General features: G+C 43.6%; 1 protein-coding gene across 2 annotated transcripts in view; it reads right to left on the bottom strand.

Moving 5' to 3' along the window:
* luc7l (LUC7-like (S. cerevisiae)) overlaps positions 1–25,689 on the bottom strand; it is a 37,217-nt gene that overhangs the window by 6,791 nt on the left and 4,737 nt on the right. For both annotated transcript variants that reach the window (XM_068003128.1, XM_068003130.1), the window contains 6 exons: positions 23,695–23,793; positions 12,707–12,817; positions 10,162–10,305; positions 6,353–6,529; positions 5,984–6,072; positions 5,670–5,699 (listed from right to left, as the gene is read on the bottom strand). In XM_068003128.1, the coding sequence (XP_067859229.1) occupies positions 5,670–5,699; positions 5,984–6,072; positions 6,353–6,529; positions 10,162–10,305; positions 12,707–12,817; positions 23,695–23,793 (650 nt within the window). The remainder of the gene's footprint in view (positions 1–5,669; positions 5,700–5,983; positions 6,073–6,352; positions 6,530–10,161; positions 10,306–12,706; positions 12,818–23,694; positions 23,794–25,689) is intronic.

Genomic DNA, 25,689 nt, shown 5'->3' with positions numbered 1-25,689 from the left:
TGTTGTTGGAGCTGCACTCATCCAGGCAAGTGGGCAGTATTCCATCACACTCCTGACTTGTGCCTTGTAGATGGTGGAAAGGCTTTGGGGAGTCAGGAGGTGAGTCACTCGCCGCAGAATATCCAGCCTCTCACCTGCTCTTGTAGCACAGTATTTATGTGGCTGGTCCAGTTAAGATTCTGGTCAATGGTGACCCCCAGGATGTTGTTGGTGGGGGATTCAGCAATGGTAATGTCACTGAATGTCAAGGGGAGGTGGTTAGACTCTCTCTTGTTGGAGATGGTCATTGCCTGGCAGTTGTCTGGAGCGAATGTTACTTGCCACTTATCAGCCCAAGGCTGGATGTTGTCCAGTTCTTGCTGCATGCGGGCACGGACTGCTTCATTATCTGAGGGGTTGCGAATGGAAATGAACACTGTGCAATCATCAGTGAACATCCCCATTTCTGACCTTATCTTGGAGGGTAGGTCAATGATGAAGCAGCTGAAGATGGTTGGGCCTAGGACACTGCCCTGAGGAACTCCTGCAGCAATGTCCTGGGGCTGAGATGATTGGCCTTCAACAACCACTACCATCTGCCTTTGTGCTAGGTATGATTCCAGCCACTGGAGAGTTTTCCTCCTGATTCCCATTGACTTCAATTTTACTAGGGCTCCTTGATGCCACACTCAGTCAAATGCTGCCTTGATGTCAAGGTCAGTCACTCTCACCTCACCTCTGGAATTATTGGTGAGTAAGTGTCGCTTGATAGCACTGTTGACGACACCTTCCATCACTTTGCTGACGATTGAGAGTATAATTGGCCGGATTTGATTTGTCCTGCTTTTTGTGGACAGGATATACCTGGGCAATTTTCCACATTCGGGTAGATACCAGTGTTGTAGCTGTATTGGAACAGTTTGGCTAGAGGCGCGACTAGTTCTAGGCCATCAGCCTTTGCATTTTTTTTAAAAAAGCAGAGATGCACTTTTCTGAACCCTCTGCTATCGACCCTGCTAAAATATGTGGGGTCAGGAGTGGGATAACTTTATTTGAATTCCAACGGTGGATGCCTGCACCACTAAGGGCACACTTAGGATGCTGAAGCTGCTACAAAATCCAGTGGAAGAGTGGCCGCCGAGGGACGTGGGGAGGCATGCTTGATCCTTTTTAAGCTTATCCGAGTGGCTCTCAGCAACCCCATTTCGGCTGCATTTAAATATTTTTCACAAATATATAATTCAGTTCTTCTTTAGAGGTCCAGTTCATGATCCAGGCTTGGTCTCCCAGGTAAGCTTCATTTCTGAAGATTGGTGGCACGATATGCCTGGTCTCACCACAAGGACCCTACGCCAGGATCGGGGACATGAAAACTCTTAACGTATGGAATCCCTGCACCCTCGATGATTGCGGAATGGTCTTTTGGGAGGCACAGCCTCCACTTGCCAAATTACCTCATTGGGGTTGGTAGGAACTATGTCCCCAAAAAGCCACCCCAGAATCCTTAACACAAGGCTGGGATTAGTGTATATGAAGTTACAGCAGAAGTGCATCAGCAGGCCTGTGTATTTTCAACCCCTATGTATATTACTACGAGGACTATTCAGACTGAGTCAGCCAGTTAAGCAAGTAATTAACATTAAACACAAGAATTCTGAAACAATTTCACAGCTAGACAGAACAAGTCTACTGACTGGATCTATCAAACCATGTTGAGTACGCAGCCAATTGCAACTTGTAGAGTTGCAATTAGAGATGGGCAATAAATGCTGGCCTTGCCAGCGACGCCCACATCCCATGAATGAATAAAAAAAGTCTCATCAGTTCAAGTTACAACTAACTGAATCTGATCACGTAAATAAAATCTCCAGCTACATACTTGAGAAACTTAGTTACTGCAATTTACATGACCTTCCACAATCTGTCTGGGCTATTAAAAGTTCACGGTTATCATCACGTTACCTTTACTTGTATCAAGCAAATCAAAGTTCACCTTAAATTAAAAACTGATTAGCAGATATGCCGTGACTTTGCTCACAGTGAGTTGGAGGTTTTCTAAGAAATAGCATATGTCCAGTAGTATTACCAAGGGCACTGACATATCAGCATTGGTGGCAGCCCTGGAATCTGGGAGCACTGGGGGAGGGTCAAGGAACACTGGGGAGAAAAGTTCTAAGAATAATTGGTCAGAACCTAGAACAGGGTTCCTGGGATCTGCAGGCAGAAAGGAGAGAGGTCTCAGGATCTGGGATCAAGGAGCACTGAGAATATAGCTTGGTGGTTTGAGCACTGAGGGGTTCTTTTGATCAGGGAATGGAGGGGGTGTCTGGGGTCTAGCAGAACTGCGATGAGGGCTTTGGAGTATTGGGGGTGGAGAAAGAGCCTGTCAGTATTGGGAACTGTGATCTTGAAGTACTTGGGGGAGCAAGGAATAATGGCCTTATGGAGGACGGGCTCAAGAAGCTTCAGACCCAAACTGCTAATAGCCCATACCCTCGTATTCCTGCAGGTCAGGCTCTTCCCCCAATCTGTCCTCAGACCTTTTGTGCCCTTAAAGATATCTCTACCACCACTTTCTCTTTCTTAAAGTTAATGGATACAATATCATGTATTCAATGTATTCAGGAGGGATAGGGAAGGAAAAAAGATAGGGGCAGGGGTGGCAGTATTGACCAAGGATAATATTACAGTTCTACCGAAGGACGATATACTAGAGGGTTCAAAGATTGGTTAGAGTTAAGGAACAGAAATGGAGTTGTTACATTGCTGGGTGTTTACTATAGACCCCCAAATAGTGAGAAGGAGATAGAGGGGCAAATCTGTAGGCAAGTTTCAGAGAAATGTAAAAATAATAGAGCAGTAATAGTAGGGGACCTCAATTACCCTAATACAGACTGGAGAAAAAAAAAGAGTAAAGGGCAAGGAGGGTGAAGAATTCCTAAAATGTGTACAGGAGAACTTTCTTAATCAGTATATTTCTAGCCCAACAAGGAAGGAAGCTATGCTGAATCTAGTTCTGGTGAATGAAGTAGGGCAAGTGGAGTGTGTTTCAGTGGGAGAACATCTGGGTAATAGTGATCATAATATAGTTAGGTTTAAAGTAGTTATGGAAAGGGACAATAAAAAATCAACGGTGAAAATACCCAACTGGAAAAGAGACAATTTCAGTGATTAGAGAAGCGATCTAGCACAGGTGGACTGGAACCCAAGATTAGTCAGGAAAACAGTAAATGAGCAATGGCAGGCCTTCAAGGCGGAGATATTTTGGGTACAAACCAAGCACACTCCCATAAGGAGGAAAGATGGGGCATCCAAAGCTACAGCTCCCTGGATGACAAAGGAAATAGAGGTTAAAATAAAACAGAAAAAGGGGGTTTGTGACAAATGTCAGGTACAGAATACAGTCGAAAACCAGGCAGAATATAGAGAGTGCAGGGGAATTGGAAAAGGGTATAAGAAGGGAAAAAACAGAGTATGAGAAAAGATTAGTGGGTAACATAAAAGGGAACCCAAAAATATTTTATAAACATATAAAACGTAGAGATAGTTAAAGGAATGGTGGAGCCAATTAGGGACAAAAAAAGGAAATAATCTTGTGGACTGAGGTACTGAATGAGTACTTTGCATCTGTCTTAACAAAAGAGGATGAAGTTAATGTCACAGTAGATGAGGTCGGGGGGGGGGGGGCTGGAGGAAAGATATTGGATAGGATAAAAATGGATAGAAAGGAGGTGCTAAATAGGTTTGGCATCACTCAAAGTTAACAAGCCACCCAGTCCAGATGGGATGCATCCTGGGTTGCTGAAGGAAGCTCTGAACGCAATCTTTCAATCCTCCTTGGATATGGGAGTGCTGCCAGAGGACTGGAGGATTGCAAATGTTACACCCCTGTTCAAAAAAAGGGAAGAGGCATAAACCTGGTAACAAAAGGCCAATCTGTCTAATGTCAGTGGTGGGAAAACTATTAGAGATCATTGTCAAGGACAAAATTATTTCTCACTTGGAGAAGCATGGGTTAATAAGGGACAGCCAGCATGGATTTGTTAAAGGCAAATCTTGTCCGACTAACCTGATTGAGTTTTTTGATGACGTAACAGAGAGGGTTGATGAAGGTAGTGCAGCAGATGTTGTATATATGGACTTTCAAAAGGCATTTGATAAAGTACCACATGACAGACTTATTCGGAAAATAGAAACACATGGTATTAAAGGTACGGTGGTAACTTGAGTACGTAACTGGCTAAGGGATAGGAGGCAAGAGAGTAATGGTGAATGGGTGTTTTTCTGACTGGAAAGAAGTATGCAGCGGGGACCCCCAGGGGTCGGTATTAGGACCATTGTTTCTCTTGTTATATATAAATGACCTGGACTTGGGTACAGGGAGTGCAATTTGGAAGTTTGCGGATGATACAAAACTTGAACAACATGGAGAGGCAGTATAATCTAAATGGTACTATTTTGAGGAGGGTGCAAGAGCAAGGGCTCCTGGGGGTGCATATTCACAAACCTTTTGAAGGTGGCAGGGTAAGCTGATGAGGCGGTTAAGAAAGCGTATTGAATATTTGGCTTTGTAAATAGGGGCATTGAATACAAAAACAAGGAAGTCATGCTAAACCTTTACAAATCACTTGTTAGACACCAGCTGGAGTATTGTGTACAATTCTCAGCACCACATGGATGTCAAGGACTTGGAGAGGGTACATACCAAGGATGAGGAACTTCAGTTATGTGGAGAGATTGGAGAAGCTGGGATTGTTCCCCTTAGAACAGAGAAGGTTAAGGAAAGACCTAATAGCGGTATTCAAAATTATGAGGGGTTTTGATAGAGCAAGTAGGGTGAAACTGTTTCCTCTGGCAAGTGGGCTGGTAACCAGAGATCACAGATTTAAAATAATTGACAAAAGAACTAGAGGGGAAATGAAAAGAAATTTATTAAGATCTGGAAAGCACTACCTGAAACAGTGGTGGAATCAGATTCCATAAGAACTTTCAAAAGGCAACTGGACATGTACATGAGGACAAATGTGCAGGGTTATGGGGAAAAAGCTGGGATGTGGGACTAAATTCAACAGCTCTTTCAAAATCACGATGGGCCAAATGGCCTCCCTCTGTGCAGTAAGATTCTATGATTCTGTGATCATGAGCTGGGATTTTCTAATATACATTTAGTGCACAATATCTGGTCGAACCCCAGGGTTTTGATACAGGCTGAAGTTTTGAAGCAAAAACCTTAAACACACACATTAAAAGACAATTCAATCAGTAAATGTAATCATGTTATTGTGAAAAATATAATTTTTACCTTGGAAATGATAAATTTCAGTTTAGATGAAAAAGGCAGACAGAGTTTTTTGAAAATGCATCTCGTGTCTTTTTTTTGTACACAGGCATATTATTGGAAAATAAGTCCATCCCATTTTAAAAAATCATCTCTCTCAAAAATGCAAACTTCATATCAAAGAATGCACTTTCCAACGTAACTAAACCGTAGGCTAATTGACACTCACTTTCTATCACAGTCTATGATTTTAAATGAATGTCTTAAGACCTATGCAGGCGGGCAAAATTAAAGGTTTAGAGAGCTGTAAATTCTTCAAATATCCTGCCCCCCTTTCCCTTCCAAAAAATCCACATCAATTGCATAAAGAAATCAGACTCCTTAATGCCATTTTACTGTATAATAAACATACCTCTTGTGATCCCTGCTGCGTGACCTGGACCTACAAAATAGTATTTAAAAAGGTTAATTATAGAAACAAACACATACAGATCAATATTTTGTGTTTGAGTTGCTTAGAAAATACATTTCAGGTTACGATTAATAATCAAGATGTACAAATATCAAGGAATCAAATTTTTCTTCCACAACACATTTTTGCAATGGAGCATAGTCTTAAGAGCATTTAAAAATGTTTCTCTGTTCAGTTTCTATCACATCAACTTTTGCCACACAGGATTTGCCTTTGCAATTCTGAATTAATGCTACATATGCAAATTAGCTTACTTCCTTCTCATCCGCTCTTCTCTTTCCCTTTCTTCTCTCCTCTTTAAACGCTCTTGATTTCTCTTTTCTTGTTTCTCTGCAACAATTTTCTGTAATTGAAAATGGAGGAATAAATGAGAATCCAAAAACATTCATCTTGGTTGCCAATTACTGAATGCATCTAAAAATAAATGTGCCGTGACAATTTGTAATGAAAATGACGTGCTGAAATCTTCTCCCCTAAAAGCATCAAATTAAATGGTTTCTGACTACATTAATTAAATTTGACATATATATATATACCTGGTTGGATATTGAAGAAAAAAACAGCTTTGTATACACCTGTCTCCAAAAATACAATTCTACATTTCCAAATAATCTCAAAATTACCTTCAGGTGGTCTAGTTTCTCCCGGATCTGTATGAATCCTAAGTGCAGTTTGCCTCCAAAGTGATCAGCAAGCCGACGATCATTGTCATGAAGACCCAGGTATGCAGAACAAATTTCACAGACACGCAATTTCTGTTGCTGGAAGCTAGATGCAGGCATTGAATTCCTATATTCATCCTATATAAAACAAAACATGAAATGAAGGAAAATTTTAGGAAGCCTCTCTGAATCTTATTCCTGAGAAATATTTGAGAAAGACCTGTGCCACTCCACTTAGGATACTTTGGTCAATGATGGAAGAAATTTAATTTAGTATGCAGCTCATGGAAAAACCCTAAGTTTGGGCATGTACAGGAATTTTGGAAGGAGCAAAAATAAAAAAAAAAGCTTCCTTTTCCACAGAAACCTAATTTGGAACGTATTTAGAATCGTAGAAAGTTATGGCACAGAAGGCGGCCATTTGGCCCATCGTGTCCGTGCCGGCTGACAAAGAGCTATCCAGCTTAATCCCACTTTCCAGCACTTGGTCCGTAGCCCTGTAGGTTACGGCACTTCAATTGCACATCCAAGTACTTTTTAAATGAGTTTAGGGTTTCTGCCTCTACCACCCTTTCAGGCAGTGAGTTCCAGACCCCAACCACCCGCTGGGTGAAAAAAATTCTCCTCAGCTCCCCTCTAAACCTGATCCTTTCTTAAAAAATTTTACTTGTCTTGTAAAATAAATTCTATTAGTTTTTTTGTACCAAATTATGATTTTTCCAGGCTTTCTTTCAATAAAAAGCATGTCTAGCCCTACAATTATTTTGAAGTGCAGTATGTGAATTGTATGATAAGGCATTATATAAATGCAAGTTCTTTCTTAAGGAAGAAAAGCCTTTTTAATAATGAGGGTATTGGTGTTCTCATAGGATTGGCAATCTGTAAAATGGACACATTTATACTTTGCTAATGTTCAATTTAAAAACACCAAATAAGCAATTAAAAGTTAATCACTTGTACTATTATAGTTTAAGTCATAAAGCAACCTTGAAATAATCACACCAGGCCAATATAACATCAAAAAAATCAGCAATGTTTGATGATTGTACGCTAGCATTTTTTTCAGTCAGACTCAAATCTTTGTGGATTCTTCTCTATGCCCACTTCTCCAAAACAATGCTTTTCATTCTTTTTCTAAATTTCAAGCATTTTTCTTCAGATTTTTAAGCATCAGTAGCAAATTTCCCCAATTTTTAAACTGCTGCCCATGCTTACTCAGGATCTAATGGTCAACCTCCAGTATTGGCTTTTACAAGTTTCTATGCAAACTCCATGCCAGAGGCTGACACTCCAGTGCAATACCAGGGGCTCGATTTTACCAGGCCTGCGGGTTTCCGGCGGGTTGGGTTTCGGGAGCGTGGTCAACACGCTCGGTGAAATTAGTGGGTTGCCCGCGCGATCGTAGCAGGCAACACACTAATTGGATCCATTTACCTGCTCTTCCGGGCTCCGCGCTGCTGGTCTGCGCATGCGCAGTACGATCTGTCAGCTGGAGGCTCTCTAGTTAAAGGGGCAGTCCTCCACTGACAGATGCTGCAACCAATAGAACAAATTACAGCATGGAGCAGCCCAGGGGGAAGGCTGCTCCCAGTTTAATGATGCCTCACCCCAGGTATCATCAGATGGGGCGAGGAGGAGAGGGAGGACAGAGCTCTTCCACCTGGCGGGCGGGAGGAAGCGGCCTGCCTCTGCCACCAAGAAGGCCTGGCTCGAGGTGGCAGAGGAGGTCACCTGCACCACCAACATATCGCCCACCTGCACACAGTGCAGGAGGCGGTCCAATGACCGCAGTAGGTCAGCCACAGTGAGAACACGTAGTCTTTCCCCTACACTCCGTCTGCCACAACACTGCCCCCACCCCACATCTCCTTCGGCACTGCCAACACTACTCTGTCACATTACCCCTCATACCCACTCAAACCCCATCCTCATCTTACCTGCACCTACTCACCTCGCCAGTACTCACCCCGCCATTACCACACAACCCAATCCTCAAATAATCTCATGGCTCTATCCCAAACTCACCCTCTCGTGCATCTCCCTCACGGCCAGCCTCACTCAACCTGCCACCACCTGTGCTGCAGCCACAGGGCATGCATCACACATGTGCAGTAGGCAGCGTAAGGCAAACGTGTCGTGAGCATGAAGGGAATGCACAAGGGTGTTTGAGGGTTTGTCATGGGTGTTACCTATATTGAATTTCAGAACAACTCACATCACACATTATATTGGCACCACCACTGCCATGTCTCCGCGAATCCTGTCTGTTTTGTGCAATAATGCCCGCTCCTGGGTATCACTATGAGGACCCACCACTGATGCCACCCATTGTGTTACTGCAGAGTAGGTGCAGGTGTATTTGCAGGGCTCCTCCGCGCAGACGACTGAAAGACATCGGCGGTGCACCCGGCTGCACCCTGGAAGGATGCGGAGGAGAAGTTGTGGAGGGCAGTGGTGACTTTGGCAGCGACAGGTAAGCAGATGGTGCTGGGGCCAGCCAGGAGCAGCTCGGCATGAAAGAGGCTGCAGATGTCCACGACTACATGTCGAGTGAATCTGCGCCTCCATGTGCACTGCTGCTCAGAGAGGTCCGGGGAGCTGCGCCTCGGTCTGTGGACCCTGTGGCGAGGGTAGTGCCCTCTGCGACGCATCTCTCTCTGCGGTAGCCCTCCCTCCTGCTGTACAGGTGGATGTGTCACAGCACTCTGTTGTGGAGCTCCACGTGTCAGAGGTGGACGGCGAGGCTGGCGATGTTGTGCGCCCTCCGAGGAGGTCATGACTGCAGCTACGGCGGCCCCCATCCACAATATGTACATCTGACGGGGTCCGCAAGGTAGGCACATGTCTCCGGACCCCGGGGTGAGTGTGCAGGTTGGTGACTTTGACCGTCAGGAGGGGGGTGGTGGAGGCCACACTTTGTCCCAAGTGACAGAGCGGCCTCCTGCAATGGGTGAGGGTCTCCCCCCCCCCTCACCTGTCAAATGGACCTTTGCAGCTGCCACAGGCTGACGGCTGCAACACGTCCAGTTCAACTAGGACTGTTTCCCCCAGTGTGTGAAACAGTCCCATGTTTCTCCAAAATCACACACAGTCCCTTAATCAGGTCAGTTAATGACCTGAACAAGCAAAATAAATACACTCAAGTGGCATCCCGCTGGCTTTAATTGCCTGCGGGATTCCCACCAGCGGGGGCTGCGCATGCACCCCCGCACGTCATCGGGATCCGGTCACGTGCCTGGATATCGGGATTTTCGGGGCCCCCCTGCTGGAAACGCACACGAAACCCGCTGGTAAAATCGAGCCCCAAGTGCCTGGTGTTGACCTTTAGATAAAATGTTAAGTCAGCGCCCTCTCAGAGTAGGTATTAAAAATCCCACAGTACCATTCCAAGAAGAGCAAGAAGGTTTCCTGGTGTCCAGTGTTTAAATCCATTTCTCCAACCAATTCCATATAAAAATAGATTAACTAGTCATTCATCTCATTACTGTTTGTAAGATACTGCTGCTGCAAAATGGTTGTCCTGCTTGCCTGTGCAGCAGTAATTTATTGTTTGCGTAAAACGCAAGTATTACAAGAGCCAATGAAGATGGAAGACAAATCTAGCTATAGGAGTGTGATAGTTTGGATTCAGGCAAACAGAAAATGCAGAAATAGGAAATGTAGATATGAGAGCACAGATGCCTAATACCAGTTACAACTACACAATGTGTAATTAACTCATAGCTATCTATTAGCTGATTTAAAAAAAAAAATTGCAATACAGTACATACCTCAGCCTCCCTTTTCTTTGTGCGCACTCTTTCTACTTCCTGCATGACCTTTTGAGATTCTTCTACATTTCCTTCAGCTCCAAGTTGTTCAGCTTTAGCCAAAAGTTTTCCTATTTCTTCATTCAGCTCATGTACTTTTTCTGCCTGTAAAAAGAATGCAAAATCTTATAACTGTAGAACTTTTCAGACTGTTGCACCAATGATAATCTCATGCAACAGGGCTCAATGCTGTATATTTTGCATACACTTTTATAAAATAGTTAGAAATGGATTAAGCATAATCTTTGCGCTATGATTGGCTTAACACTTTTAGAGAAGATTCATGAAAACATTTTGAATTTTAACTCTTAAAAATGAAATAAAGCAAAGATTGCAGTTTAGGTCTGTGGTATAATTCAATCAAAAATCCCACAGAAATTAAAGATGGATCTACTCTTCTGCAACTTCCTTTAGTTTTCCGAGCCAATGCAAACCAGGCAGCACTGATTTTAAGTAAGTTAATTCAGCAGCTTAATTTTGTTTCAGTTCATACCTAAAATTTTACTAAGTTTTACATATTTTACACATATACAGATAAGCAAACCCGGACCACACATTTATATAAATATATGTGTACATTTTTTCTTTGTGAAACCTTCTCCTACCTGTCACATGAATTATTTTTGTTATACTATCCATACTTTCAGCATGAAAGCACAGTAAAATTACCGGGTACACATGAACTACAACCGTCTTTAACTGAAAGTTAGGTAGGAAAGAAATTAGGTTGCATGTTACATTAAGGCTACTACTTGTGGAGAAATAGTAGGCAGTAGATGACATTGGTATTTTTCTCAGCATCAATGCTGAGCACTTCACCTTGATGAACACAATTCTAAAAAAAACTGTTTTACATTAATATTCATTTTGTGTTCACCAAGGTAAGGAATTCTAATGCTTGGAAATAGAACACTTTCAGACAAATAGGCGCTGATATTCATAGATGCAAAGCTGATGGGTGCAGCCATGTACAGCCCACTTGATGGCTCTGATGAAAGGTCTGAACCACTCTTATGGCCAAGGCTCATTTGAATGGCACTGCCGAGCTGCCAGTGCTCTGCGGAACTCAGCCAGATGTTGGAATAAAAACTTTGAGGGGGAGGCACTGAGCGACCAGTAGCGGGTTGGAAGATTTTTCTAGGGCCAGGAGAAGCCACAGGTCTTCTTTTAGGCAGAGCGGGCTTTGAAATTTGTCCCTGCCTGTTTCAGGCGGGAGTACTGATCGCCCAAATCGAGTCAGGCTGACATCAGGCGGCAGCTTTTAAAAAAAATTTCCTCTGGCGACTGCTGTTTTTCAACGTTGAGAGGTGGGTAGGCAGGAGAAAAAACGGCCATAGCATTAAGCACTCCCAGATTAAGTCAAACCTGGTTGGATGCAAAATAATACTCTCAACCTTGGAAGCGCAATTATTGTATCAGTGCAGCAATGTTCTATATGCCACCCCAGCTATCCTTAGCCTCTGAATAAGAAAAATTGTGCCAATTTTGTATTGTGAACCTATGCCCATTGAGTACTGGTTAATACTGCTGGAGCTCTTCACGACAAAGGAGATTTTTATCCCATCAGTCCAGCTGCATTAGAATCATAGAAAGGTTACAGCACGGAAGGAGGCCACTTGGCCCATTGAGTCTGTGCCAGCTCTAAGCAAGAGCAATCCAGCTAGTCTCACTCCCCTGCTCTATCCCCGTAGCCCTGCAAATTTTTTACTTTCAAGTACTTATCCTGTTCCCTTTTGAAGGCCATGATTGACTCCACCACCCCCTCGGGCAGTGCATTCCAGATCCTAACCACTCGCTGTGTAAAAAAGTTTCCTTTGGTTCTTTTGCCAATCACCTTAAATCTACGTCCTCTGGTTCTTCACCCTTCCGCCAATGGAAACAGTTTCTCTCTATCTACTCTGTCTAGACCCTTCATGATTTTGAATACCTTTATCAAATCTCCTCTCACCCTTCTCTGTTCAAGGAGAACAACCCCAGCTTCTCCAGTCTATCCATGTAACTAAAGTCCATCATCCCTGGAATCATTCTAGTAAATCTCTTCTGCATCCTCTCTAAGGCTGTCACTTCTTTCCTAAAGTGCAGTGCCCAGAACTGGACACAATACTCCAGTAGTGGCCGAACCAGTGTTTTATAAAGGTTCATCATAACTTCCTTACTTTTGTACTCTATGCCTCTATTTATAAAGCCCAGGATCCCGTATGCTTTTTTAAACCACTTTCGCAACCTGCTCTGCCACCTTCAACGATTTGTGCACAAATAACCTCAGATCTCTCTGTTCCTGTACCCCTTTTAGAATTGTGCCCTCTAGTTTATATTGCCTCTCCTCGTTCTTCCTACCGAAATGTATCACTTGGCATTTTTCTGCGCATCAAAGATTAGATACTAGAGGTGAAAAGTCTAACCCACAGCAACAATCAGTTCCCCATACTGTCTTAATTACCAAGTTTTTATACAGATGAACAGAACATGGAAATGCTCATTCAATTTGAGGTAAATGTGAATATACCTTAGCAGCTACTTCAGCACTGATTTCTTCTTGTGTTTCTGCCAAACGTTTCTTAGCAATATCCGTTCTTCTGTCACAATCAACAATAAAACTTTCAAGGTGTTCCATAGCCTAGAAAATGACAAGAATCTCATTTGTGCCACTACAAAATAAGAATAAAAATATTTAATTTGGAGGTTTTTCCGCACACAACCTCATTGGCTACAAAGAATATCCTTATAAATACAAAGAGCAACAATAAATATTTAGCGGCCTATCAGTATTGACCCAAGAATTTCATAAATGCATTTGGAATCAATTTCTTAAGACGCTTTTGAATAAAATGAGCTCAATATAGAAGAATTGCGTATCCCCTTGCTGTTCTGTGTCACCTCATTCCTCCCTGCCCAGCCCCCGTAGTTGAAATGCAACCTATAGGTCAGCTGGTGTCAAATGCTGGTACCCTCAAGTCCTGCCAATCGAATCCTTGAAGCTCACATAACTCAGTCCTATGTGCGCTTACATTTTTGGTTTATCCTGTTTGAATTATGAGCCCGGATATTTGGGAAGGGCTGTTCTTTCATTTGTGGATAAATCCTAAATCAGTATAACAAGATGTTAGTATCAGCAGTTTGAGACACATGCAAATTAATGGGAACATGGATTTAAACTTCACATGTGGCCCCTAAAGCTCCACAGTATACAAGTATAGCATATATAGATGATCCACTGCATATCTGCATTTACACTTACAAGCACCTTATAATGATATTGAAGCCTAGTGCTATGAACCCAGAGGTCATGGGCCCGATTTTAGCAGGGCTGCGGGTTCTCGGCGGATGGGCGAGCGGGCGCGTGGGTAACGCGCCCGGTGAAATTAGTGGGTTTCCCGCGCGATCGTAGCAGGCAAACCACTAATTGGAGCCACTTACCTGCTCCTCCGGGTTCCCCGCTGCTGATCTGCGCGTCGGGCGGGCTGCACATGCGCAGTAAGATCTGTCAGCTGGAGGAGCTCTATTTAAAGGGGCAGTCCTCCACTGACAGATGCTGCAACCAATAGCAAAGATGACTGCATGGAGCAGCCCAGGGGGAAGGCTGCTCCCAGTTTAATGATGCCTCACCCCAGGTATCAATACATGGGGTGAGGAGGAGGGGGGAGGACAGAGATCTTCCACCCGGCGGGAGGAAGCGGCCCGCCTCCGCCACCAGGAAGGCCTGGCTCGAGGTGGCAGAGGGGGTCACCTGCGCCACCAACATATCGTCCACCTGCACACAGTGCAGGAGGCGGTCCAATGACCTCAGTAGGTCAGCCACAGTGAGTACACGTAGTCTTTCCCCTACACTCCGTCTGCCACATCACTGCCCCCACCCCACATCTCCTTCGGCACTGCCAACACTACTCTGTCACATCACCCTCATACCCATTCAAACCCCATCCTCATCTTACCTGCACCTACTCACCTCGCCAGTACTCACCCCGCCACTACCACGCAACCTAATCCTCATACAATCTCATGGCTCTATCTCATACTCACCCTCTCGTGCATCTCTCTCATGGCCAGCCTCACTCAACCTGCCACCACCTGTGCTGCAGCCACAGGGCATGCATCATGTATGTGCAGTAGGCAGCGTAAGGCAAACATGTCGTGAGCATGAAGGGGATGCACAAGGGTGTTTGAGGGTTTGTCATGGTTGTTACTTATATTGAATTTCAGAACAACTCACATCACACATTATATTGGCACCACTACTGCCATGTCTTCGTGAATCCTGTCCGGTTTGTGCAATAATGCCCGCTCCTGGGTACCACTATGAGGACCCACCACTGATGCCACCCATTGTGTCACTGCAGAGTGGGTGTAGGTGTATTTGCAGGGCTCTTCTGCGCAGACGACTGAGAGACATCGACAATGTCCCCGGTTGCACCCTGGAAGGCTGCGGAGGAGTAGTTCGGGAGGGCAGTGGTGACTGTGACAGCGACAGGTAGGAGCAGCCAGGAGCAGCTCGGAGCCAGCCAGGAGCAGCTCGGCATGAAAGAGGCTGCAGATGTCCACGGCTACATGTCGAGTGACTCGGAGCCTCCGTGTGCACTGCTGCTTAGAGAGGTCCAGGAGGCTGAGCCTCGGTCTGTGGACCCTGTGGCGAGGGTAGTGCCCTTTGCGACGCATCTCTCTCTGCGGTAGCCCTCCCTCCTGCTGTGCAGGTGGATGTGTCACAGCACTCTGTTGTGGAGCTCCACGTGTCAGAGGTGGACGGCGTGGATGGCGAAGCTGGTGATGCTGTTCGCCCTCCGAGGAGGTCATGACTGCAGCTACGGCGGCCCCCATCCGCAAGATGTACATCTGAGGGGGTCCGCAAGGTAGGTACATGTCTCCGGACCCCGGGGTAAGTGTGCAGGTTGGTGACTTTGACTGTCAGGAGGAGAGTGGTGGAGGCCAAACTTTGTCCCAAGTGACAGAGTGGCCTCCTGCAATGGGTGAGGGTCTCCCCCCCCCCCCACCTGTCAAATGGACCTTTGCAGCTGCCACAGGCTGACAGCTGCAACACGTCCATTCGAGCTGGGAGTGTTTCCCCCAGTGTGGGAAACAGTCCCATGTTGTTCAAAAATCCCACATAGTCCCTTAATCAGGTAAGTTAATGACCTGAAATACCTAACTAAATATTGTCAAGTGGCAACCCGCTGGCTTTAATTGCCTGCGGGATTCCCACCAGCGGGGGCTGCGCGCGCACGCCGGCGTGTCAGCGGGGAACCCGGAAGTGGGCGGGATCGAGGTGGGATCCGGTCCCGCTCCTGGATTTCTCGATTTTCGGGGCCCCCCCCGCCGAGAACGCACCAGATAGCGGGTGGTAAAATCGAGCCCCATGAGTTTATATTCCGCCATGGCAAGTTGTGAAACTGAATTCAATAAATCTGGTAACTTGTGGGCTGGCAGCATGAAAAGCTGCCAGATTCCTGTAAAAAGCCAATCGGTTCACTAATGTCCTTAAGGGAAGGGAACGTTCCACCTGACTCAGTCTAGCTTACATCTGGTTCCAGTCCCATAATAGAGGGTTGACTCTAACGGTCCTCAGGCCCACACCACCTTCTAATGGCAACTAGGGATGGAAAATTAATGTGGCCTTGCAGATGTTGCCCATATCAAGAATATGAAAAAATCATGTATTCAGGATGTTCCCGAACGTGGAGCAAAGTCGCTTAACTTTTGCGCACATAAATGCAGAATAAGCCATCAGACAGATTCCAAGAACAGGTTGTTTTGTGCCTTACCAGCTAGTTGCACTGATTTAATAATGATTTATATTTCATTGTTATAAAACTGCATATTCATCCTCTAAATTGAGGTATAAGCAGATTTTTAAACTTTTAAAAAATATTTTTGTTCTTCGCTAGAAAACAACAAATGCATTAATAATGTCTCCTTATTAATGAATCACTAGATTTCCAGCTAACTCACTAACCTGTACAGTAGGCCATGTACAAGATAATGACCACAATGTACAACACTGAAAAATACAAAGAACATAAGCATTAACTAGCATCCTTTTGTTTGCTTTGTTAATTCCCCTTTCCTGACATTTAGCATTGATGACCTGTGTGGGAGAGTGCCGGGGTGGGGGGAGGGGGGGTGAGGGACTCAAAAGGTGTTACTGGACCCAGTGAGGACAATTAAATTAAGAGTTGAATTTCAATGATTGATGATAGTTAAGCTATTTCACACCAGTGGGGCCACCAAATCCTCGCAGTCACTTTATCTCATTATATATGGCAAATACTCATAACTAATCAAATTAAATGATGGTAATGAGCAGATTAAATGGGCCAAATGGTCCCTGGCTTTTCTTAACTCAATTTTCAAGCCCCACTACAGACCTAACAACATAATCTAAATAGGTCTGTCGTGCCCAGTGCACAAAGCTGATTTCAACTGCAGTTAGTTTCATTGTCAGCTGAAACGAACCATAGTTGAAATCAACTAGGTGTGCTAAACGGGAGATGTGATGGGCCGAATAAATGGCTGCTGGTTGATTGGTCTAAATCCACCAATAGGGGGGCAGCCCTTTTACACCAGCCCTTCAGCCTGGAAAGTTTAAAGAGCAGAGGCTGAAGATGCCCAGATTTCAATCTTCAAGGCAGAGGAACAATGGGAACAGCTTGAAATTTTTGTGCATGACAATCTCGTTTTTTTGTGTATGGGGCTTCTGTCCGGGGTTTTTTGTATAAATGGGAGAGTCTTGATTTGTATGTTTAAGAATTTCAATTTTTCGTATAGGGAGGTCTTGCATTGACTTAATTTCTTTTGCGGGTGGTGCTGCTTTTTTGTGCATGGGCAATCTCACTTTTTTTGTGTCTATAGTGTCTCCCAATTTTTGTATACGAGGGCGTTTTGAATTTTCTTCGCACAAATGTTTGTATTTCTGTGTAAGCATGTGACCCACTCACTGGTTTTGACACAATATCCAGCCCCAGCTCCAAAAAAGTTGTATGTAGATGGTCTAGGTTGGCACTTCATTGCAGAGGGAGCATTGCATTGTCGGAGGTGCTGTCTTTCAGATGAGAATTAAAGTGAAGCCTCATCTGCCTGTTCAGGTGGATGTACAACATCCCATGGTGCACTATGTGAAGAAAAGCAGGGCGTTCTCACAATGTAGTAGCCAATATTCATCCCTCGACCAATATGAACAAAACACATTAACTGGTCATTTGCTGTTTGTGGGACCTTACTACGTACAAATTGGCTGTTGGAATTAGTTACATAACAACAGTAACTGCACTTCAAAAGAAAAGCAGTTCATTGGCTATGAAGCACTTTGGGCCATACAGGGGGTGAAAGGCAGTGAAATAAAGGCAAATTATTTTTTTATTTTCCAAACATTACCATCTATCAACAAACCATCCATGATTGACAGATACCACTGCAAGCTAAATGAGACACCAGTCCTATCACCCAAGTCTTACACAGTTAGCAGCAACCTCAAAGTAAACTTGCCACATTTGGTTTCGACAAGGTCTTTCTGGCAACTGGCCGTATCAAGTTTACATAAGCATTAAGAGGAGTAGGTCATTCGGCCCCTCGAGGTTGCTGCTGGCTGCGTGACGGGGGGGGATTTGAAACCCCCCAGGACGGACCGGGGTGGGGGGGGGTTTAAATTGTAAAAAATGGGAAACCCGATCCCAACCCGCCAAGAACGTGCCTACTTCCGGTTTAACCAAGGCGGGTTGGGGGGGGGGGGTCAGGCGAGTAACACGCTAGAGAGGCGGGTCGGTATTTATAATATGTTAATGAGGCCCTGGGCCTCAGATTTTGGCAGCCGTTTGGAGTTAATGGCTGGGGGCCAGGATTCCCGGGGCTCGGGAAACCTGGCAGCTGAAAGGAGGTGAGAACTGCCGGATCCAGCAGGCTAGTACTTTTCCAGCACTGCTCGTGGGCCAGGAGGAGCAGGAATGCCTCCCTCCACGCGATCTTCAGCCCCTACCATCTGGCCGCGATCTCTCCTTCCCTCCAGTTCCCAGCTGGGGCCTTATACAGCAGGCTTTCCTGCCCGGCAGCCAGCCTGTCTCTCAATCTGGCTGGTTGCCGGGTAGGAAATTGGATTAAAAAATTCTAATGAGGTCCTGCCGTTAAATTTGGCAGGACCTCCGCCTTTCCCAGCCACTGACAGATGCCTCCGCTCCCTCCCCACAAACACCGGGCAATGGTGTCAGGATCTGACAGCACTAGCATGCCACTAAACCTAATAGAAAATTAGTGGGTTTCCCGCGCGATCGTAGCAGGCAAACCACTAATTGGAGCCACTTACCTGCTCCTCCGGAAAAAATCCCAAGATCAAAATTTTAAAAACTAACACTATTAGGACTAATTACATTATCTGTATTACTAAAACCTTTGTCCTAATAGCTAGCTGATCTGAAACTATAGAATATTCCAGTCACCCTTCTGGCAATTCTGACTATGCATTTCACACTGTATTAATTCTTAATCACATATCAATGAATTAGATGACAGAAGAGGGTTAAAAATCATATTAAAGATTTTAGAAATAATCTAGATCTATGGTATAAGGTTACATTTGGCATGGATATAAAGCATAAATTTGACACTCTCCAAATGAAAAACTCACTATTAGAAGAGAGTCATAAACGTTAGGTCAGATGTTACGATTATACAGAGGTTACCACAATAATCCTAGCATCTCTAAAAAAAAATCTTTCAGGCAAAGTGAATATTGGTGATAGCGAACCATCCCACAACTTTATATTGAAAAAAGCTACCAGATATCCCATGGCATTTCTCATGCAGTGAAGCTACCACACAACTTAGCGGCTGCAACCTGCAACTAGAGCATCACTGGGACCTGTTTACATCAGGAATTTCCATTATAACTGATTACATAGATATTTTCAATGTTAAATATTGACATGAAAAGCATGACTAAAAATTGTGACAACAGGAAGTGAAGTTTGCAGACAGTAAATACGTGCATACACAGAACTTTTAATACAATACTAGTCAATTTCCCATTGCATTGCACCTAGCAGTCCAGATCAAGTGTAATCTTCAACTGAAACAAGGTTAGAGGATGGAGAAGCAGAGCTGGTTGGGGCACTGAAGTTTTACTCCAGTACAGGCTGGGGAGCTGGGAGACGCAAAAATGAAGTGATATTGCGCCACCACTGGCAATGTAGTTATAGCATGACAAATTTACATAAGCAATTTTTATTATAAATGCGGACATAGAACTTGACAACAGGAAATAAGATTTTGTAGGCAGGAAGTGTGTGTAGAAGTAAGATTCTTAATATTTGATATAGATCAATGATGTAGGAAATGTCAACTATACATAAATAATTACAGGGCATTTTGCTAATGTGCTTTGTACGTGAAAAACTTGTTAATTTTCTCAACATCTTGTCCCACTTTTACCCAGCCAACATTGTTCCTTGGTTGCCTAAGCAAGAGCTATGTTTTAGAGTGAAGAGAACCATGTGGTTTTTCTGTGCAGCTAGGTTTTCCACTACCGTTAGTAGTACTGGAGTTTAGCAGAAATTTCAGTAACCTAGGTGCAATCGACCAAGATTCCCAGCTATTTAGAAATATACTGCCAAATACTGTATACTGGGATTTAAAAATATATACGATAATTATAGCAGCAGTTAAGCTGATCAACTGCTATGGGGAAGTATCGGTAGTTTAAGAAACACACTACGGTTCTGTTCATGGATAGTCCAAGAACTGGAGTCTGATTTATAATGTTTACTGTGTTCCACTGCACCTAAATGCAACAGTAGCTCACCAATCAAACTAAAATAACAAATTTACTGAATAGCATAAGTAGCAGGGATGCATTTAAGGGGAACCTAGATAAGCACACGAAGGAGAAAAGAATAGAAGGGTATGCTGATAGGGGTAGGTGAAGTAGAGAAGGGAGAAAGCTCGTGCGGAACATAAAACGCTAGTATAGACCAGTTGTGCTGAATGGCCTGTTTCTGTGTTGTAGACTCAATGTAAACGTAATGCAAGAATGACACAAAGTAAATATTATACATCTTACTGATACTAAAAGACAGAGGGGCTCACAGATTTATTTTTAACACCTACCACTTCATTAAATTTACGAAACCTTTTATTCTCTGCAGTTACCACAGCTCTCTCCAGGTTCCTCTCACATTTCCTCCAACAGCTTCTCCTTCTCTGCCCAAACGGTCACCTTCTGTATACGCAAAGGGTCCATCCTTAGTACTCTGCTCTTCACTATTTACATACTGCCCTCTTGGTGACATCATCAGGAAGCACGGATTGGATGGGTGGGGGAGGAAAATGTATGTCGATGACACCAAGCCTGTGGCCTAGACTCAATCAACCCCAACTGTAACATCAGGCTGACTCAGAAGTAAAATCTCATCATATTTTTTGCTTGAGCTCAGCTTCTTCACCCCTTATGTACTTCTTTACTAAGAATGCTTTCTTCCAACTCCATTCTACCTCTCCCTTACCCTGTCAAAACTCTAGCCATACCGTTATCAATTTCTCTAACACTCTTCTAGCTGACCTCCCTGCACATCCCTTCAATTCATCCAAAACAATGCAGCCTACATCCTCACTTGTACAAAGCACACACTCCCATCACCACTATTCTCTTCAAGCTCCACTGCTTCCCCATTTCCCAGCGTTGACTTTAAAATTCTTGTCTTCACTTGGAAATCCTTCGACAGCCTTACCCCACCCTACCTTAATGATCTCCTGCCTTAGCTCCCCAAACACAACCGCCACTCCTTGACTCCTGCTCTACCACTAATGGCCGTTTGCTCAGCCACTATGTTCCCACCCTCAAACTGCCTACCCAATTTCTTCCACCTTGCTACCTTCCTCCCACTTTAAAACCCTCAAAACTCTTCTCTTCAAACATGCTTTTGCCCCCACCCCCACTTATTCCTCTTTTTCCCTGCCATTTGCAAACCACTGTAGAGGGGCAGGCTTGTGCAGCAATAACTTCTTGCAGCATTTTTAAATGAAATGGACCAATTTATTAGTGACCTTTTTCCAGAAATGTGTAATTTTGTGTGACTGTTATGTGTTACTTTTAGCTGAGTGAGGAAGGAAAATGGCAGCTGAAAGCTGTTTGAAGAGTATTAGTTGAACAATTATGTGATTTTATGGTAGCTCGATTCTTGCTCCTGACTGGTAGTGGTAGCAATTGGATATTTGACAAAATCAGATTGGCTTACATAAAGAAGATATGGTCAGTTAATCAATTTAAATATGAAAATTTAACACTTAACATGCAGCCAATCTTTAAAGTGTAACATATGTTATATTTAAGATTTTCAATTAGGTAGAAAAAATGCAGCAGGTCTTGATTCTATCCTGTTAATTTTCAGAGAATATCCATATATGCAACGCTCTAATGCAAAACAACTGTTACAGAGCACCCTCCAATGGTGCAGTGAGTAAATACATTACGTGGTGCTGAGTTCAGATCAGGAATGTCTCAAGTTCGATGATCTCTTCTGTGCGAAGTTAGCTAGATCAGTGATGGGGCATTATAATTGGCCTCAATACCCCAGGAAAGGCAAAGGAAAAATCAACCAGAAACTAAACTTCAGTATTTTTTTTGACAGAACCAGATCATCTCATTTGGAACATTCATCCTTTTTAGAAATACAGGTCTTAGCCTAAAATTGACTTAAATGAAACACAATCTGAGGATGTGATTGTTAAAAAAGTCTGTTATACAAAACCAAGCAACACATTTTCAATTGCTGGATGAACCTAACCTGACTAGTCTTTAGGAAAAGTCCCAAACTAATCTAGAAGTTATAAAACAATACGTATTACTATTAACCTTGCTTGTTATATATTGCTATAATTATCATATGCATAGATGTACATATCTATCTATATATTAGTTCTCCATTGGTGTTGCCCATGGTGAGTCGCAGATATGCTGTTTTATGCTATCTAACAAATAATATTAATCATTGTAAATCATGGCTCTATAAGAACACTTATTCAGAGTATATTGTAGGAATGTGACATTTCTGGGCTGGAATTTTATGATTATGTATATGTTTGCATAGAAACTGTAAATCAGTGGCTTTGATTACTATCAACTATATTTCATTGTAGGTACAGCACAGGAGGAGGCCATTCCACCCAACGTGCCTGTGCTGGATCTTTGAAAGAGCTATCCAATTAGTCCCACTCCCCAACTCTTTCCCCATAGCCCTGTAAATTTTTTCCCTTCAAGTATTTATCCAATTCCTACAAAAGTTACTATTGAATCTGCTTCCAGGTTTAGTGAATTTTATCTCTTATCATTATTTCTGAAGCCCAGGATACAAAGGAAGATGATAGGGAAGAGGCTTCAGGATGCAGGGAGTTAAGCATTGCGAGTGGCAGCATCGGAGAGTGCAGGCGAGCAGGGGTAAAGGGAAGCATGTGGGTTGGTAGTGTTGGGAGGACGGTTCTGGAGTTCAGGAATGGTCATTATAGAATGTAAAAGCATGGGGGAGAATGCAAGAGTCTGGGATGGAGTTGTAGGATGTGGAAACACCTGCAGTGGAGTATGGAGGTCTGGCAGAAGTGAGAGAGGGCTGGTATTGGGGGGGGGGGGGGGTGGGGGTACGACAGCACCGGTGGGGTTCTAAGTGTGCCAATAATGGAGGGGTGGACTTGGAATGGCAGACTTGAGATGGCAACGACAGGATGTGGGAGCATTCAGCACTTGGAGAAATCTTCTTAAAAAATCCCACCCCTCCCTTCCATGACCAAACCCAGAGTGGCCTTGAGGTTGGGGCTCAGTCATGGCAGCAGTGGTGGTGGCGGCAAGGGAAATTTCTTCTAAGGGTTTCTCCAATGTTGATCTAGAAAACCTGTATTATTTAAAATAAATTAGCTGAGTATATAGCAGCTGCCTTTCTCGAATGTTTATACTAGAGATTCAAAAATGCTAATTTTTCATATAAATAGGTACAACTTCTGTAAGGACAGAACGGTTAGTCAACTTGAGAGATGTTTAGACTAAAAGCCATGATTTAAACATATATATTTAAGTTGGACATTTTGTTAACACTAAGTACTGTTTTAGAGATACATGGTAAAGAAGGAAAGATACAAACTTGTTTAATCTTCTTAAAGTTTTATTTATTTCTTGATGCTAGTTATAAAAAACCACAGCCAAAGTGGTGAAGAGCTCCCCCTCTCCCAAATTTATTTTCTTTAACTTTAGTGTATTTATTTGCCTTATTTGTTTACCAGGAACCAATCAAAAAACCCTTACTTCACTGCCTATGTGAGATTGCTTGCAAACTTCTTTCCAAATTCGTTCAGTGGTGTGCACTCTCTCCAACTTCCAGCACACTTCCCCCCCACTTTTTGCAACAGTATAACCTCTGACTCACCACGGGAGACCAGAAAGTAAATAGATACAAGAACAATAATGTTCTCCATTATATCAGTGATCCGCAAAAGCATAACAAGTTAATTCATGCTCAATTGTTGGTAACTCACATCCAGCTCAAAGAATAAATCTCTTTCTTTTGCAGCAATTTCATAATCAGCTCTCAATGCGAGGTCGTGAATCTTTGTGCATTCTCCCAGGTCCATGCGCTGGTAAATAGAGAATTTTAAATGTAACCACAGTACTCAAAATTCAATGCAACATCCTGTAAGTACAAGGTACAGTATTTTGCTAACACTTGGGGCAACTCTACAGCAACTACTATTTGCTATTACAGTACTATTGTTTAAAAGGAGCCAAAAGCTGCAATTCCTTAACTAATTTTAAAAGATTACTTAAACTTACTATCACCATTCACAAGTCAAATTGTAAAGTTCAAACACAGTCAACATCTACAATGCAAATACTTTAAAATGCTAATTCCATGTCAGGCACAATTACATTTCAATTAAAAACATAGGAACTGCAGCACACTGGTGCATTTTTTTAGCTGAACCTGTCATTCACAATAAAATGTTCTATGTTATGTACAGATTGTGCAAGTTGTTGCCACATTGGGTGGCAACAACTTGCATTTATCTAGCATCTTTAATTTAGTAAAACGTCCCAAGGCGCTTCACAGGAGTGCAATCAGACCAAAACTGACACCGAGCCAAAGAAGGAGACATTAGGACAGGTGACCAAAAGCTTGGTCAAAGAAGTAGGCTTTAATGAGTGTCTTAAAGGAGAGAGGTGGAGAGGAATTGCAGAACTTAGGCCCTAGACTACTGATGGCATGGCTACCAATGGTGGGGCGAAGGAAGTGGTGGATGCACAAAGCCAGAGCTGGTGGAACACAAGAGTTCTTGGAGGGTTGTGAAGATAGAGGAGTTAGAGAGGAACAGGAGGAGGCCATTCAGCCCCTCAAGTCTATTCAATTAGATCATGGCTGATCTGAAACTTAACTCCATCCAACCACCTTGGTTCTGTATCCCTTAATACCCTTGCTTAACAAAAATCTATCAAACTTGGGTTTTAAATTTTTAGTTGACCTAGCCTCAACAGCTTTTTTGGGGGGTATGAGAGGAGGAAGAGTTCCAGATTGAGGGGGGCCAGGCCATGGATGGATTTGAACAGGAAGATGAGAATTTTAAAATTGAGGTGTTGTCGGACCGGGAGCCAATGTAGGTCAGTGAGCACAGGGGTAATATACTTGAATGGGTCTTGGTGCGAGTTAGGATACGGGCAACAGGATTTTGGATGAGATCAAGTTTATGGAGGGTGGAAGGTCGGAGAGCACTGGAATAATTGAGTATGGAGATAACAAAAGCATGGCAGCAGCAGATGGGCTGAGGCAGGGGCGGAGACAGGCGATATTACGGAAGTGGAAGTAGGCGTACTTTGTTTTGGAGAAACATAGAAAATAGGAACAGTAGGCCATTCAGCCCTTCGAGCCTGCTCCACCATTCAATATGACCACGGCTGATCCTCTATCTCAATACCATATTCCCGCTCTCTCCCCATACCTCTTGATGCCTTTTGTGTCTAGAAATCTATCTAGCTCCTTCTTAAATATATTCAATGACTTGGCCTCCACAGCCTTCTGTGGTAGAGAATTTCACAGGTTCACCACCCTATGAGTGAAGAAATTTCTCCTCATCTCAGTCCTAAATGTCCTACCTCGTATCCTGAGATTGTGACCCCTCGTTCTGGACCCCCCAGCCAGGGGAAACATCCTCCCTGCATCCAGTCTGTCTAGCCCTGTCAGAATTTTATATTTCAATGAGATCCCCTCTCATTCTTCTAAACTCGAGTGAATACAGGCAGAGTCGACCCAATCTCTCCTCATATGACAGTCCTGCCATCCCAGGGATCAGTCTGGTGAATCTTTGCTGCACTCTCTCTATGGCAAGTATATACTTTCTTACGTAAGGAGACCAAAACTGCACACAATACTCCAGGTGTGGTCTCACCAAGGCCCTGTATAACTGCAGTAAGACATCCTTGCTCCTATACTCAAGAAGATATGGGGTCGGAGGCTCAGCTCATGGTCAAACAGGACAAGC

The sequence above is a fragment of the Heptranchias perlo genome, chromosome 22, assembly GCF_035084215.1.
Source record: "Heptranchias perlo isolate sHepPer1 chromosome 22, sHepPer1.hap1, whole genome shotgun sequence".
Classification (NCBI taxonomy): domain Eukaryota; kingdom Metazoa; phylum Chordata; class Chondrichthyes; order Hexanchiformes; family Hexanchidae; genus Heptranchias; species Heptranchias perlo.
The sequence above is the reverse complement of the archived record's forward strand: the minus strand, read 5'-3'. Positions and strand labels throughout refer to the sequence as shown.